Here is an 18173-nt window from a genome sequence, read left to right as displayed (position 1 = left end):
CGGCATCCCGGGTTGCATTGGTGCCATCGACTGCACCCATGTTGAATTGGTTGTCCCACATGCCATGGAGGTCCAGTACCGCAACCGGAAACAATTTCATTCAATCAATGTGCAAATGGTGTGTGACTCCAACAAGATATTTACGCATTGTTGTGCCAGATTTCCAGGATCTACCCATGATTCTATGGTCCTGAGGAACACAAGAATACCACGCTACATGGAGCGACACGCAGGGCACAGATCCTGGCTACTCGGTGAGTCTCATTCCATGCATGACATCGTGGCCCATTTGATGCGTCAATGACCTTGCAGGAGGGGGGGGGGGCTACTTAGCACTATCATTCCACTGACACCCTTTATTCGTCTCATACAGGTGATGCCGGGTATCCACTGAAGAGATGGCTCCTTACACCAATCCGGAACCCACAGAACGAGCATGAGGAGGACTACAACCATGCCCACTCACGTACCCGTGTGGTCATTGAACAGGCATTCGGCCTACTGAAGGCTCGTTTCCGCAGCCTCAGCAGGTCTGGCGGGGCACTCATGTACAGCCATGAGAAGGTTTCTAAGATGGTCATGGCATGTGTCATGCTGCACAACATGTGCATACGTAGGAATGTGCCCATGCCCCCTGACGCTGTACTGCATGCACCTGAAGATGATGATGATGATGAGGGTGGGGATGTGGAGGCACCTCAAGGAGTCCATGAGGCACAGGATGCACGTGCAATCCGACAGAGCATCATAGATGCATGCTTCTAGCAACCACGCATGGTGCCTATTACACGGAAAGGGGACCTGTGGCACTGTGTGTGTGTAGTACAGGCACATTGTGGACTGTACGCCTATGAAGGCCTCGTACGCAAATATCAATGTCCACACATGTCATTGGATGATTATGAGATGCTGTATTGTTAATGTGATTTGATTTATACACCCTATGGACCCGCCACCCAGTGAAGCCCAACACACCCCCTCCACCCTACTACCTCCCCCCCCAACACCAGTGTCCAAATATGCATGCTGTCCGTGGTTGGACGCTATTGCAAGCCCCCTCTACGGGTATCAGGGGCACCCCTGCCCGTGGAGCGCAGGTTCCTGCCAGATCTGCGTTGGGGGCTGCCCTGGACGGAACTTGCCACGGATGATGTCTCTGCCTGCTCGCGTCCATGCATGTCTCTGAGGGTTTGTGAGAGCTCCGAGAGCACACGGCGCACAGCAGCAAGTTCAGCACAAACGTCTTTGGACGTCGCATGCAGTTCCCCCCTCAGGCTCTCGGTGCTTTTCTCCATTTGTGCTCTCAGGCTCTCGGTGCTTTTCTCCATTTGTGCTCTCAGGCTCTCGGTGCTTCTCTCCATTTCTCCCCTGAGGCTCTCACTACTTTTCTCTATTTGTGCCCTGAGTGTCTCGGTGGATGTTTCCATGGCTGCCCTGGAACCCCCGCATTCATTTGCATGGTCCTTGAGTAGCGTGGACACTTCCTGCTGTTGCTCGATCAGCAGGTCGAGGGACTGTTGCCTCTGCTGGGCCATGGACATTTGCGGTGGTGTGACAGGGGGGCTGCTCAACACATGTTGCCTTGGCACAGGACTTGTGGGGGTTGGCCAGTCGTCGTCTTCAGGGTGCCCCTGCGTGGTTTCGTCATGGTGTAGGGGATGGAACATGCAGGGGGATTGGGAAAGGTCATGGATGGTACCTACGTCGCCAGCACTGTTTTCCGTGTCGGAGCATGCTGGCATGACAGCTGTGTCACCTATGGTGCTGCTACCACCAGAGGCAGTGCCATCAGATACGTTCTTTGGGGGGACCTGTGGTGCTGGGGTTGTGGACTTGCTGGCTGCTGGGGTGCCTGTTGCAGTCCCCTCCAGTGTGCTGCCACTTGATTCCTGCTGCTGCCGTGTCTTGATCCTTGCACCTGAGGTGGAGGCTCTTGGGACGTTGGTCCTGGCCCTCTTTGCAGGCGTGCTGGTAGGGGTGTCCTGCAGCTCGTCGTTGGTATCGGACCCTGTGGTGGAGTAAAGAGGGGCGAGCGTTAGTTATGGGTCTGTCGGATTTGGAATGGCAACGTATCAAATGCATTGGGGTGGTACATGAGGCTGATTTGGGACTGGGCCTTGGAGGTGGTCTCATTTTCGTGTGGATTGAGGATGCATTCATTTGGCTGCCTGCAGTTAGGGGGTGCATGCTGCACATGTAGGGGTTGTTTATGGCATCTTGATTGATTTGTTTATTCATTCTGACTTTTAGAGGGCGCTGTCAGGGCAAAGTATGTATTGCACTATGGGGGTCACATGGTACTGCACATGTTCGTGGTTTGTGGATTTCGCATTGTTTCTCTTGGCCAACCTACCTGATTCTCCGGATGTCGGCACTCCTTTCTCCATCCCTCCGACTCCCTCTATGCTCTCCATTCCTATGGTGGAGGCGCAGATATCCTCCCAGGGGGTCAACTTGATGGGCGACTCTGAACCCCCCCCGGTAGCTGTGGCGATGTTCCTGTTCGCAGAAAGTATGCTGCGTACGCGGATCCGCAGGTCGTCCCACCGCTTGCGACATTGCTGTGGCGTGCGGGGTGTTGTCCCCACCGCACTTACGCGCTGTGCCACCAGGGCCCATATGGCCTTCTTGTTGGCAAGGGCCGTCCTGGTCATTTGACTGGAGAAGACGACGGCGGCATTTTCCTGGAGGGTCTCGGTGAGCACGGTCAGTTCCTCTCGGGAGAAGTGTACCTGCCGCTTGCGGTCACACGCTTTCTTGGCTACCTTTCCCATATTTATTTTTTTAACTGGGGTTGCTAACGGGTTGGGATGTGTGTCAGGGTCGGATTTTTAATGGTTGTGTTGGGATTCGGTTTTTATAGTTGTGCGGCGTGCTGTTTCCCGTTCCGGCCACATGCTTTTACTTCCGTTTCCGTATATTTACGGTGGCCGTAATTTGCGGTGCCCGCTCGTTACGGTGACCGCTCATTACGGTGACCGCTAAGATGGGTGGCGGTATTGCACCTGGTGCAGCGTACGGCGGCGGTAAGGGCCGTTTTGGGGTCATTTCCGCCATCGCAGCCTTTCGGATTCCGCCATGGCGTAATGCTCGTGCCCGATGGGTCGTGATTAGCCGCACTTTGCTCCTTCGTGCAATGGCGGAAACGCTATTTACGCTGTTGCGGTCCGGTCAGTCACTTTCCGCCAGGGTCGTAATGAGGCCCATTGTCTTTTCCAACTGAAGAAAGTGCACATTGCATATAAACATTGCCAAAAGAAAAGATGTTCCAGTGTTATTGCTGGCTAAGTATAAACGGTGAGCACCTTTTATGTCTAAAAATCTGTTACAATACATGCCCTAAAGGGCAGATTACAATATAAGATATTTTACAGCTGTGTGATAGCAATTTGGCTGGTCTTGTGGCTAAGTGTCTGGTCTAATTCTATTCAGTTTTGCAAACTGAAGTCTATATTTACCTTTCTGGGATCTTGTTGCATTGTATTCAAATGAGAATTACAAAATATTCGGCAACAGCCGAATAGTAAGAAACTATTCGGCCGAAGCCAAATAGCTTATTTTCAGCCAGAATTCGGCGGAATACTTATTAAATACCCCAGTAGATGAATAATAACTGCAAAGCTATATGAGTTTCCTCATGTTGTTCTTATTTTTTGATAGGACTCTGAGAAAGCCAACATCACATATCTTTCAGAGACTTTCGGCAATCAGATGAAACAATACAATCCAATAAGCACATGTGAAGAAGGGCATTTTGTGTCTCTGTCAAACCTCCTCAGTTATCCTATGGAAACCCTTACCGTTCAGCACTCATTGGCATCTTTTGCATGCTCTTTTTGATCCAGCAGCATGTCCACATAAGTTGTCCTTCCTTACCTCATCGCAGAGATGAAGGGCGCTCATGATCAGGATGGCACCCATGCTAGGTCTATACAAGTACCAACGAGGTCCTCTCAGCTTTGCAGATTTAAAAAACCTGCAATAAAAAATAAATAGATATGGCTTGGCACAGTGGCATACCTGCACACCCACATTTGCTAAGATTTTACCTGTTCATGTTGGTCTGTAGAAAGAGGAAAGTCCCACTTGTATGGGTTTTTTTGAGTTAATTGTTGCAGGCACTGCTGACAAGATTTTGAAGTGGGCATATTTTACTCCCTATTTTTTGAAGTTGGGAGCAAATTGATTATTTATGGGGTACAGAATAATTTCCATTTCCAGTAAGGGTATTTTGTAAGCAAGTAAAAATAATGTTTAACTCTAAAACCAAGTTTTTTTTGTAATTCATACTTCTTTGCAGCTGGTAATCAATACAAATTAAAAGATATATCTTTATCGTAAAGTTCCTCTTCAGAACATGCATTAATTGTATTAGCGCTTATTTCTGTGGCACTGCTTTGCCGGTACAAGCAACCCTAACATATCCATGGAACTGTGTCGCTGGAAGTAAAGGACAGGCTTGCATGTGTGCATTGTTTGCTCTTTTTTGTTGGGAGTATTCTTACTCTCTTTTTCATTCAGTCAGAAGTAATTGCTTGTCTTAAATAAGTGTCTGATGCACTGCTTATCTGTAGGGTTGGCTGTGTCTATGACCTCAATGATGGGCATAGCTTCCTTAGATTTTACATCTAAGGCATGTTGCTAAGCATTACCACAGCCAAGAACCCGGACACTAACTGCCAGCAATGCAAAAGAGTTTTTAAAACTTAGGGCCCGACTCATGGAATTTTTGCACGGTTCAAAGTGACTTTGCACTGCTGAAAGGTGACTTTGCACTGCTGAAAAGTGACTTTGCACTACCGACAAAAACCCTGATTCATGGAACTGTGCAAAGTTTATTTTTGCAGTGCAAAGTCAGTGCAAAGTCATTGTTGCAGTTCAAAATGAACTTTGCACCGTCTTTGCATGGCAAAAATACACTTTGCACAGTTCCATGTATCAGGGTTTGTTTCAGCAGTGCAATGTCACTTTGAACCATGCAAAAAAATTCCATGAATCGGGCCCTTAGTTGGTAAAAATGGGAAGCCAACCGCTGGCTCCTTGGAGAAGGGATGCTCACTTTATGATGAGTAGCTACAGTGTTAGTGTGAGACTGTGTTCCCCAGACAGATTGTGCGAAACCATAAACTCTGTGTGCTTGTGTGTATAAATGTGTGTGTGTGGTGGGTACGGTGTGTGTGGTGGCTATGGTGTGTTTGTGCATGTGTGTGTATGTGTGTGTGTTCATGTTTATGTGGTGTGTCTGTGTGCGGCGGCTATGCTGCATGTGTGTGGTGGCTATGGTGTGTTTGTGTATGTGTGTGTGTGTGCGTGTTTATGTGGCACAAAGGTGCTAGAGTATGAGGTTTAAAGTTAGTTGCTCATCACAATATAAAGTCACAAGCATCGCCAAAAAGTTGTAACCATTGCACAAAGTTTCAAGGACTGTTGGCCAGATTCTCAAAAAGGAGCGCAAATAAATATAAAACGCACAGAGGATGAGTTTTTTTTTTTTATTTATGCCCATTGCAAAAATTGCACAGGTCACCTTATTCTCTAAGGTGACGTGGTCATTTCCGGAGGGGCTGGGCAGTGGTACAAAGATGCACTTTTCAGTCCCCTTGCATGCATTAGTGTCGGGAGTGCATGTCTAACGCTACCAGCAACCACGTGGTTGCTGGGTGCGCCTTTCACGGAGACGGGCTGTTAAAGGGCACGTCTCAGTGAAAAGCTCAAGAAAAAAAGCATTGTCATCCCTGTTTGAGGGATGGGAACGCAAGTGTGACGACTGTTACACTTCAAAAAAGAAATCATAACAGGATCAGAAATTGCCCTGTCATGATTTAGAAGACCTTTATTTTTGGGCATTTAAACGCGCAGCCCATTTGTGAACTCAGGATGCACTTTTAAATGCCCAGAAAGGCCCCCTGATATGCCCAAATACTCAAAGGAGGGAGAAACATCATCTGAGCGTGCTAAATCAGATGTCCCCTGTGAATTGGGCTGCTCCTTTTCAGCAAAATACAGCATAACAAGGTAAAATGATGCATATTGGAGGATGGAGAGTAGGTGTGCATTTCTGCAAGCATATGCACCTGTAAAGCACATATAAACATATCAGAGATCCACTCAGCCCTTCATCCTTCTGAGGTTGATGAAAGGAGTACCATTCGTTTGGGTAAATATAAGAAGCTGTTATCAGTGCCTTGAAACACCGTTTGCTGTGCAGGTGCATTATAAATACCCAATCAATAAATACACTGCCCCACTCGGTTAAAAGTGCAGTTTATAAATACACCTGTTATGTTATAATAATTTGGTTTTTTATAGCGCTTTCATCTAAGCAAATAATGTTTTTATATCCAATTATTATTTCTCAACCAAATCTGGCACTCATTTAACAACTTCGGAGCCCATCCTTGCCCGGAATCGAACCTGCAGGTCACACACAGATCTAAACAGCAAGCACTAAGGTATCTTATGGTTATGTTATGTTGTGTGAGAGGTAGTCAGGGCCTGAGGTGCCCAAAACCGTTCCTGACTACATGGCAGTGGAAAAGCGAAGGAAAGGTGGGAGGTTTGACCATGGCTTACATCATTTCAACTAGAATAATACAAGTCCAAACAATTCATAAGAAGCCTGGCAGCAGGACTAGATCCTGGATCAGATGTATTTTATGTCCTCTGCAAGGCTGGAGTGGGCATCTAAGGGTGGATGGCATTAGAGTGTGTGCCGAGGATTCACAAGCTAAGCATGGGACTGAGCTTTCAGGGTTTTTCTCAGATGGATTAAAGGGATTCACCTTTGTAAACCGGGGTTACCTGTGGAGGAGTGTAGACAAAGTTCAGTGATCGAAGTGAGCAGGAACGGTCAGGAGCGGTGTTCCACTACTTTTATTTTGATCTGTTTACTATTCCTCGACTTTTTACCACCATATTCACCATTCTATATAGAGGATTTGTCCATTCATGTCCCTGTGCAGGTATAACGTTGTAATAGGAGCCTCAGTTACTAGTCACTTAGACTATTCCAATGCCCCGGCCGCAACACATTGCCACAAGTTGCACTACGCTTCCACCTACCATCTCCCCTGCCGGGACCACAGTTCCACTACTTTGTTCTGTGCACTTCTACCACTGACTAAGTCCAAGCGCCTCTCTTTCTGGAGTCCACCCTCACTACTGCTGACTGTTGCTGTGGCTTCTATCCTCCATCGTTTCTGGGTCTGCACCTCCTGACTTGCATGGGTGGTCCTTAACTCGCGCATGGAAGGGGGCCTCCATGAAGGGGTGGGCGAGGCGGTGGAAGAGATCCTCCATGAAGGGGTGGGCGAGGCATTGGAAGGGATCCTGCATGAAGGGGTGGGCGAGGCGGTGGAAGGGATGTGTGTCTGGTTAAAGCTTTATTAGCAACTAAATGTTGGGTAAACATTAGTCCACGATTTCAAAAGTTATAGGCAAGTGAAAGTCCGAATTGTCTCTATTTGTGTATATTCAAACACATATATGGGTATCGATCTAGGTATTTGGATGGATGGATGGATGGATGGATGGATGGATGGATGGATGGATGGATGGATGGATGGATGGATGGATGGATGGATGGATGAATGAATGAATGAATAGGTGGGTGGGTGGATGGATGGATGGATGGATGGATGGCTGGCTGGCTGGCTGGCTGGCAGGCAGACACATGTTAGTTGGCTGTTTCCCTAGCACTTACATTGCGCTACAGCTGCTTTCTAGTGCTACAGGCGGGAATCTGGGGAAGGAGGAAACAGGAGAGAGGTAAGGAGTGAACAGAGGGAAGGGGAGCATCATATTATGTTGCATTGATATGAGTATGTGCTGATTTTTTTTTATAGCTTTCATGTGTCCTTAAAGACGGTTAAAAGTGCAGTGAGAGTCAGCAGAATGGAAGAAAAGAGGGAACTGGAAAAAGAGCAGGTATAAATGGGGTCGCTGGAGGCTGTTAGGGTTAGTTGGAAGCTGCCCCAACCCCTGATAAATGCCTGACAAATGCCTTGTACTGCCCCAGATGGGCAAAGGTCATGGCAGGCCACTGAGTACAGCACCTGAGCATGGTAGTGTGAGGTTTGAGGCGTCTCGAAGCCTGCTAACCAGCATAGAAAGGAAAGTGAAATGGATACCTCTGGTCCTCAAATTTCAAGCAGACCTTTTGTTGAACCAAATGTTATTACCGTTCATAACCCTTAACCTGTAGCTTATCGTAATTAGTAGAGATTCCAGACTGGCCCCCCTTTTCCCTCATCTGCCAACGTGCAGATTCTTGTTTTGTTGCGCATGGGGAGGTACAATGTATCTATTTGAGAAAGCGAGATAGAGAGAGATAGAGCGAGAGAGAGGAGGTTTGAGTTAGTGGCATGGGACCTGTCTGCTAGAGGCCACAGGTTTGATTGCAGGGTTGCTGGTTGTTTCGCCTCGTAAGGCCTATTCCCATGTTCCCCCCAACTAACTGACTCCCCTCTAAGATCTCCTACCTCCTTAAACATACACATGGCCCACAGATGGCCCACCGCAGGCCTACCCATTAGCACATCAACACCATTGGAGCCATTACTAAGCTCTCCTCTTTAGCCCTGTCACACTCTCCCACATCAGCGACTGACCAGACCCAAAGCACAGTAGTCTATCAGATCTTGGGCTCTTCCCAATGGATAACATACTGCCAAGTTTTTCTGCCAAAATGAATAGAAAGCAGTTTGGCATACACCAACCGGGTACTTCTGACCTGCACCCATCACCACCACAGGTGTTGAATTCACGTCTCTCACTATACCGTTAATAACCCCTCCTCCTGCTTTTTTCACAAAGACCATTGTGCAGCGAGGTCAGCAAAGGTGGCAGCGACACACTTTATTTGAGCACTTACACCACATTATGTTCAAGAATAACATTGACGGCTGGATTGCAATAAAATAGGTCATGGTCCATTTGTTCGTAGAAAGCAATGTTGTGAGCTTCAAGTCCCTGATAAAAGGGCCATCCATGTTGCCTACTGTTTTCTGACAGCATTTGTGATACTGGCCTTCTTAGAAGTTCTGGAGGCCAAAAGTAAGAGTGTTTCTCAATCTGGGACTATTGCAGGTACCAAGATTTGCTATCAGTAAATAGTTTTCTGGAACTTCTGTGGACAGAATCATGTCTGCATATGGCTAAGACAATTGTGAACATGGCCTTTGTGGAAAAGGGCATTTAGACGATGGTTGGAGTTCCTCATTAAGACATTTTGCCCCATTATAACTTTGCAGGTATCATGGCGGTAATTCCACCAGTATACTGGCAAATGGTAACACTGTTACTGGAACTCTTTCCAGTTGTAATTCCCATTCCATAATACTCCATGGGGGACTTGCCTGTAATACCGGCATTGATAATACCAGTGCTTGTAGTACCGGCTATTTTTGCCGGTGGGGTCGTGGATTACCTCCAGCTTCTAGCTTGAGGTAATTCCTCTACCCCACCGGCAAACTTGTACTTTGCTGTTGCGAAAACGTGCCAGTATACGGTAATTCCACACCAGCAAAGTTGTAATGAGGCCCAACTGAATGACCATATTGACCTCTTACAAAGATTATTTTTAGACCCACCTAAAGATCCATATATTTTCATCCAAAATAGCTGCTATTTCATTAACAATATTAATTTACTAATTATCTGTCCACAATGGGTATTTCTTAATTGGCATTTGTTCTGCAATATCGCCTATTAACTGGAATGTCTTCCTTTGTGGCGCTTGAGTTTTATCTCGTCTCGGGAACATCAGGGAATCATGTTCTAAGTTTGATCTTGTCCTACTCTGACAGAATGAGAAATAATGATCCAGACATTGGGTCTTACTTTGGATCTGGATAACACACGCACTCCGTGTGTGATTGGCCCCCTGGTTTCACTGTGTGGGTCTAGCGACCTGTTCCAGCACACCGACCACCTTTCCTGTTTCCAGGCAGGTGAGTGTGGTGTGTGTTCAGGCCCAACCCTGCAATTAGGTAGTTTTTTTGGATTTAAATTGAAAAAGCAGAGCTTCCCAGCCCCGATGCTCGCACAGCCCGTGGCCTTGTTTCCCTTCCTGGTCCCCGCCTCCCATCCCACTCTCCGTGTGTAATTGGACCCCTGGTTTCACTGTGTGGGTGTAGCAACCCGTTCTAGCACACCAACCACCTTTCCTGTTTCCAGGCAAGTAAGTGCGGTGTGTGTCCAAGCCCGACCCTGCAATTAGGTTGTTTTTTTGGATTTAAATTGAAAAAGCAGAGCTTCCCAGCCCAGAAGCCCACGCAGCCCGCGGCATTGATTCCCTTCCTAGTTCCCGCCTCCCATCCCGCCCTCTGTCTGTGATTGGCCTTCTGCTCAAGTCATAAGGGCCACTCCCAAGGCAGCCCCCTGCCCATGCAGTCCCTGCAGCCAAGGGTCCCAAGGCAAAGGGCGGCTCCATCAGAGGCGGCTCCAGAAAGTACAACAGGTGTCGGCATGGGAAGCAAGTAGCCAGCCACCAACCAGCATGACCGGGACCAGTAAGGTAGGAGTGGTCTAGGTGAGGATTAGAGCAATTACTCCACCCTGGAAGCCTAGAACAATTATCAAACCTATCTAAAACACCTTAATAATAATCCACACCCCTGCTGCCTTCCTCAACATCACACTATTAAACAAAACCATGTTCAGTACAACACCCATTTGACCTGTTAGGCGTAGGCCTCTCTCCCACTATTAAGTACTCTCAAATTTAGCTGTGTTTAGTATTGTAATCTTTTGGTCACCTGTGTCTCAAATCCTGCTGTGTTTAGCATTGTATTCTTTTGGTCAGCTGTGTCTCAAACATAGCTCTGTTCAGTACAACACCCATTTGACCTGTTAGGCATAGGCCTCTCTCCCACTATACAGGACTGTCAAATCTTGCTGTGTTTAGTATTGTAATCCTTTGGTCACCTGTATCTCAAATTCTGCTGTGTTTAGTATTGTAATCTTTTGGTCACCTGTGTCTCGAATCCTGCTGTGTTTAGTATTGTAATCTTTTGGTCACCTGTGTTTTGAATCCTGCTGTGTTTAGTATTGTAATCTTTTGGTCACCTGTGTCTCAAACACAGCTGTGTTTAGTACAGCACTCATTTGACCTGTTAGGCGTAGGCCTCTCTCCCACTATACAGGACTCTCAAATCTTGCTGTGTTTAGTATTGTAATCCTTTGGTCACCTGTTTCTCGAATCCTGCTGTTTTTAGTATTGTAGTCTTTTGGTCACCTGTGTCTCAAACATAGCTCAGTTTAGTACAACACCCATTTGACCTGTTGGGCATGGGCCTCTCTCCCACTGTGCAGGACTCTCAAATCTTGCTGTGTTTGTTATTGTAATCCTTTGGTCACCTGTGTCTCAAATCCTACTGTGTTTAGTATTGTAATCTTTTGGTCACCTGTGTCTCGAATCCTGCTGTGTTTAGTATTGTAACCTTTTGGTCACATGTGTCTCAAACACAGCTGTGTTTAGTACAACACCCATTGACCTGTTTGGCGTAGGCCTCTCTCCCACTATACAGGACTCTCAAATCTTGCTGTGGTTAGTATTGTAATCTCTTGGTCACCCGTGTCTCAAACCGAACTGTGTTTAACACTGCACCCATTTCATCTGACAAGCATAAGCCTCTCCCCCACTATACGGGATGCTCAAATCTGGCGGTGCCCTACTTCAGATTGCATTGTTGATTGCGAGCCTCTGTCCCACTATACAGGACGCTCATATGTGACTGACCAACTCACACCTAGAGAGCATTACTGTAGAGTGAGACAGAAATTACTGGCCGATTACTGTGGAGTGATACTGTCATTAGGGGCTCACGCCTCATAAAATGACACAGTGATTCTTAGTTACGCCCGTCAGGACTAGTCTTTAGTTAGTAGCTATCCTTCTTAAACCCACATAGCTAGCTCACAATAGTGAACCTCGTCCAGGGAGACAGACATTAATGACAGCCACCGATAACGCCCAACGATATAACCCCTAACTACCTTCCCTACCTCACTCAAGACAGCGACTGAACAAGTCGGCAACACCAGCTGACAAGACCACCTACAGACAGAGCCCAAACTTGTAGCGGACAACTCTCTACACCCAGTACTACACCACAGCCAGACCAAAGCAAAAAAATCAACTCAGCATCAACAAACAAATAAAGACCTAAACAATTCTTAAGCTTAAAATGCTGCGCGAACGACCTATACCGAGGGAAAGGAAAAGAAAAGAAAGAACAAACACACCAGAACAGCAACAAAGACTCACAACTGCAGAACACACTCCCACAGACAGGATCGAAAACCGAACCAACGCTGAGACAATAGACAAATCCCTTTACTTAACTCCATACCTCGCAAGCAACCGATCACCAGAACGAACCAAACCCAACGCTAGAATCAGCAACAGCAAACAACCAAACACAACTAGGCAGAAGAAGGACGGACAACACTAGAAACAATAAAAACATAATCGACGCCATAACACTTTACATCACCAAAACAAGAGGAACTTCCACACGACACCCACAACTCTTGGAAGAAGAACCTGATGAAAACAAAAACCCAAGACAGAAGCTAGAAGAACTTTTCGACGACACAGACGCACCGGTACCAACACCTCAACTAGAGATCGACCAGAAAGGAAACCTCAACACCGATCAGAAGATAACCCCAACAATAAAGCCCAAACCAAACTACACCTCCAAACTCCACTGCAATCTAATAAAATGCAAGATCCATGTGAAAACACTCAACAGAGATCTGTGACCTACTCGATGACAACGACATTGACATCCTATTCACAACAGAAACATGGTTGGACGACAACTACAAAATCACACTCCAAAGCTGCCTCCCAACCAACTTCAAATGCCTTCAAGTAAACAGAAAAAAATAAAAAAGGAGGAGGTATCGCAATAGCATTCAAAGGACACCTGAAAATAAAAACAGACGAACCACTCAACATCATCAACTGTAAAACCATGGTCATACACCTATCAGCAAGCCCAAAGACCAACATAACATTCATCCTAAAGCCTAAAGTATTCTTGTTCTCGTGCCCTGATACCTTCGGGTCTGGTGCACGCTACAAATAAAGAAACAAACAAACAAACATCCTGGTGTACAGACCACCGACATATGATGCAACCTTTGTCGATAACTTCATAGAAGCCATCCCCAACATAGACATCAAGCACAAACATCTAATCAGCCTGGGGGACTTCAACATCTAGTTTGAAGAAAGTCATGCCAACTCCCAAAACTCACTGATTGGACAATTTACAATGATGAAACTACTACAGCTGGTCAAAGGGGCAACACACTCGGCAGGACACACCCTTGATGCAATCTTCGCCAAGGAAAAACTCATCACCACGGCACCGCCGATACAAATACTTTGGAGGGGCTATCTCATCATCCCATTCGTGATCAGACTACCAACTCAAGTCTGCAACCAACCCCCCCAAACTCACAACCACCACAAAAAGAAACTTGAAAAGCATCAAAGCAAGCAACCTATTTGATCAACTAGAGATGGCCAAACCCTCAACTATAGAAATAGAGCTGGCTGACCTAGACGGGAAAGTGGAACTACTACACAAATGGATTGCTGATACAATTGATAAGATCGCCTCAGAAAAACCATTCACCCCATCAAAAAAAGAGCAATGGCAAAATGGTTCACCCCACTACTAAGCAGCATGAAAAATGACAACAAGAAGATGGAACTGGAATGGAGGAAAGAATACAACTCAGAAAAAAAATACTGTTCCAGAAACAAATCAGCACATACAAGATTATGATGACAAAATCACCAAGGCCACCAACACACAAAAAGAAATGTTCAACATCATTAAAGAAATGAGAAACCCACCAGGCTGCGGCAACACCCCAATCCCCTCAGAGAAACTTTGCAACAACCTTGCAGACCACTTCAAGAACAAAATCAACGATATCTGACAAATCATACAAAACAAACCAACCAACCACAACATTCAACCAACCAGACCTAACACAGAGCCACAGCACAAACTCCAAAACTTTCCTGAAATATCAGCAGAGGTATTCATCTTGTTGGTAAAACACAGCAAGAAAGCAGGATAACCCATGGATCCCTGCCCCCATGACATCTACAAATCAATCCTTGCACAAGGAACACTATCAGAATATTACAGAAACCTCCTAATTCTCTCACTAGCAACAGGAACTGTACCAAGAGCCTTCAAAACGGCATTTATCAAACCGCTTTTAAAAAACACAAGTGGCAATGTAGAAGATGTCTCCAACTGCAGGCCAATTTCAAACATTCACTACTCAGCAAAACTCCTTGAAACCTACGTATACAAACTAACCCAAGAACACGTAGAAAAACACCACCTGCTAGACCAAGCACAAGTCGGTTTCAGACCCGCAAGAGGAACAGAAACAGCACTACTACCCATTTGGGATGACCTAAAAACGAACGCAACACAACCTCACCCCTGATTCTGCTCGACCTCTTCGCACCTTCGACACAGTTAGCCATGACACCTTAACCAAAAGACTAGAAGACATAGGCATAACGGACATGAGACTACTCTGGATTAAATCATTCCTAGCAGACAGAACAGAAACCGTATGGATAAAACCCTTCAAATCTACCCCACGAGTTAACGACTGTAGAGTACCACAAAGGTCCTCACTATCACCACTGTACTTCAACATCTACCAGACTCCAGTAATCAGAATCTTCAAGAAATACAACATTACATGCTACAACTACGCAGATGACACTCAAATCATCTACAAAATCGAAGACACTTAAAACGATCACTCAATCCTAATCGAGTGTCTAAAAGAAGTCTTTAACTGGATGAATGCCAACAAATTGAAAATCAACCCAGGAAAGACAGAAATCATGATTATATCCAAAAACCAAGAGAACAACACCCACCTACATTCCATGGCCAACGGAAATGGGAACCGCACAAACACCATCTAAGGTAGTAAAAAATCTGGGAGTCCTGATGGACAACACCCTAACCTTAGAACCACAAATAAATCCAATCATCAAGAAATGCTTCTTCCTTCTCTAAACAGCAAGAAGAATCCTACCTTTCCTCTCCTTCACCCACAAAACACTCACAATCATCGCCCTCATCATGTCAAGAATCATCTATGCAAACAGCCTCTACCTAGGAATACCATAATACCTCCTGAAGAAACTACAACGGATCCAAAATACAGCAGCCAGAATGCTCCTTAAACTATCCAGAAGAGACCACATCACTCCTGCCCTAAAGACACTGCACTGGCTCCCAGTCAAACATCACATCACCATCAAAACAATGTGCATAACACACAGGGCAATCAGCGGACAAGGAGAAGAATTCCTACAAAAGAAAATAACAATCTACAAGCCAACAAAACTCAGATCAAGCAATGAAATCCGACTGGAACAAAAAGCATACTTCAAGAAAAAAACTTGGGGGCTCCTCCTTCTCCCACTTAGCCGCAAAAACCTGGAACAACATCCCAAAAGAAATAAGAAACACCAAAGACCACCTGCAATTCAGAAAATTACTAAAAGCATGGCTCTTCGACACTTTTCCATTTTATTCCCACTAACTCAATCCCCTTTTTTCAGAGCCGTGAGGGTACCACTCCGGTGGTGATAGTGTGCGGTACAAATCTCCTTTAACATTAACATTAACATTTGCCCGGAGTAGTAAAGGATGCGTAAAAAACATGTGCAAAAACATTTGTCAGGTGGCGCAGGGACACAGACTGAAACGTGCGATTCCATTACCCACATCCGCACCGCCTGCCACATATGGGAGCATCACCGACTGTGTGCGATCTTCATGCGGGTGTAAATGCTATGCATTCCTATAGAATCCACAACTTTCGGCACCTAATCAAAGCTGGTGGATTCCATAGGCACCTGTGTAAATGCATTTCGCCACAGGCATTTATGATTGTTTGCATTTACAGGAGGAAAAATACACAGAAGCACAGTACCAGGATTAGACCGGCCTCAGAGTGCAAACAATACACATTGCACAGAAGGGATTGCATGCATGGAAGTGGACACAGGTGTGGTCTCCCGGGTGCCATTTTTGGGGAACTGGAAAAGGACCCCCTTTGTTAACACTGCAAAGCTGATTTGATTAGGATCAGTCACTACATGCTCTGAACAGTCACACCTGAGCACTGGGACAGAGCAGCAATACTCACCTTGCTTTGATGTATCGCATGAAATCTGGATGAAGCACCAAATACTTTTTCATTGTGAATGTCTCTCCAAAGTAGGCCCTGGGTCGGAGTCTGTCTCGGGGGAACAAAACAGATTGTTCAAGACTATGTTTAGAGATAAGAATATCTAAATTCCAGCAATAAAACAGTCTTTCTGAGGAGACTTGCATGCTTTTATAGCTTGAAGTAAAACTACCTAAATTCTGTCTTATAAATACATTCATGCCCATTGTACAAGATGGCGATAATGAGAAAGTATGAAGTCACAAAAACCTAGTGCTAATTCCCCAAATAATCAGGCATTAGAAAAAGTACAGGAGATGCACTTTATTTGGTACGTTTATGGTGATTTGAAGAAGTGCAAAGATAACCTTATTCAAAAGGACGACCTGCACATCCATGGGGGCTATGCACACATGGACATGATGCTGTGACTAGCCCCTAACATACATTAGTTTTAGGCGTGTGCTGACACTAATGTATGACAGGCTGACAGTATCCACCCGGATGTTGCAAGTGCTTTTCACATTGACAGGCCCTTTGTTCTATCCCTGTTTGAAGGCTAGAAAGTCAGAAACAGTAGTGGCTGGTGATTTTGTATTGGAGGGGTGGCAATAGTTCCCACAAATATGCAAGAGCGACCGAGCATAGCATAAGACCAAGTGGTGTTTGGGGGTCTCCCCCCGAGAATATTTTTGAATAAGTTAAAATGGTTCATTACGCACCACACTTTCTGTGAAAAAAATGGCAAAATGCCGGGTAGCTTGCAATCAGTTCTGTAGCCTGACTAATGAAATAAATTCAACCAATGCAAGTCACCTATAGTGCACAGGATCATTTCCCAACACATTTTAATGATACCTTCCCCCACAATATATGCCAGTGTAAACAAATTGTTAATTCTGGCTGAGCCCATACATTTTGATGCAGGCTAAACCAATATATGCCACTATTCCTATATAAGAACATACTCATGTTTGCTTTGCACACAATGCCAGTATACCCTCTTAAGAACATACTCCTGTTGGCTTTGCTATTAAGAATTGAATGCCAAAAAAAAATGTCCAAACTGACTGAACCAATATAGGCGGAGAGCTGCGAGGAGGTGCAGTCTGGCAGGAAACTCTGATTTTTTTTTTTTTATTTATTTTTTTTTCCAGTTTCCAGTTTGCTGTGGAAGTCTGTCTGCAGTGTTTACTGCTACAAGGGCTTAAAAACCCATTTTGGCCGCGGAGCGGCCGCGGAGAGCTGCGAGGAGGTGCAGTCTGGCAGGAAACTGATTTTTTTTTTTTTTCCAGTTTGCTGTGGAAGTCTGTCTGCAGTGTTTACTGCTACAAGGGCTTAAAAACCCATTTTGGCCGCGGAGCGGCCGCGGAGAGCTGCGAGGAGGTGCAGTCTGGCAGGAAACTCAGATTTTTTTTTTTTTTTCCAGTTTGCTGTGGAAGTCTGTCTGCAGTGTTTACTGCTACAAGGGCTTAAAAACCCATTTTGGCCGCGGAGCGGCCGCGGAGAGCTGCGAGGAGGTGCAGTCTGGCAGTCTGGCCGCTGGCCACTGGAGCACTAAATAAAGTCAACGTACAGCAACTTTGAAAAGGATTAAAACAAAGTGTTGGTACCCTTATTTAGGAATGGACCAAAAAACGGACCAAAAAACGGGTACCCACCCTACCGCGCCTCCCCCACTACAACACATCTCAATCGACTCACTGTCGAAGAAACAAACAAAAAAATCATCTAGGGGAGAGTTTTGCGGCAGCATGGAGGACACCACTGGGGGTAACAACCCACTGCCAAAAGAATATAAAGAAACGGGCCGCATGTTAAGGAGCAGTGCACAAAATACAAAAGAAACAGTGTTGAGTGAAACACGAAAAAAACCGTTAAATATAACAACTGAAACCGCAACCTCGAAAACCAGCACAGCCTCTCCTCCAATC

At 45.7% G+C, this 18173-nt stretch overlaps 1 protein-coding gene across 1 annotated transcript in view; it reads right to left on the bottom strand.

The window, feature by feature from the left end:
- Positions 1–18173, bottom strand: part of LOC138582916 (alpha-N-acetylgalactosaminide alpha-2,6-sialyltransferase 1-like) — a 376181-nt gene that overhangs the window by 12035 nt on the left and 345973 nt on the right. Inside the window, exons 6-7 of the mRNA XM_069654669.1 lie at positions 16219–16308; positions 3877–3976 (exon numbers count right to left, since the gene is read on the bottom strand). Coding sequence (XP_069510770.1) covers positions 3877–3976; positions 16219–16308 — 190 coding nt within the window. The remainder of the gene's footprint in view (positions 1–3876; positions 3977–16218; positions 16309–18173) is intronic.

This window comes from Ambystoma mexicanum, chromosome 3q, assembly GCF_040938575.1.
Source record: "Ambystoma mexicanum isolate Mex_15411 chromosome 3q, UKY_AmexF1_1, whole genome shotgun sequence".
NCBI lineage: Eukaryota > Metazoa > Chordata > Amphibia > Caudata > Ambystomatidae > Ambystoma > Ambystoma mexicanum.
This window is presented reverse-complemented; position numbering and strand designations above follow the sequence as displayed.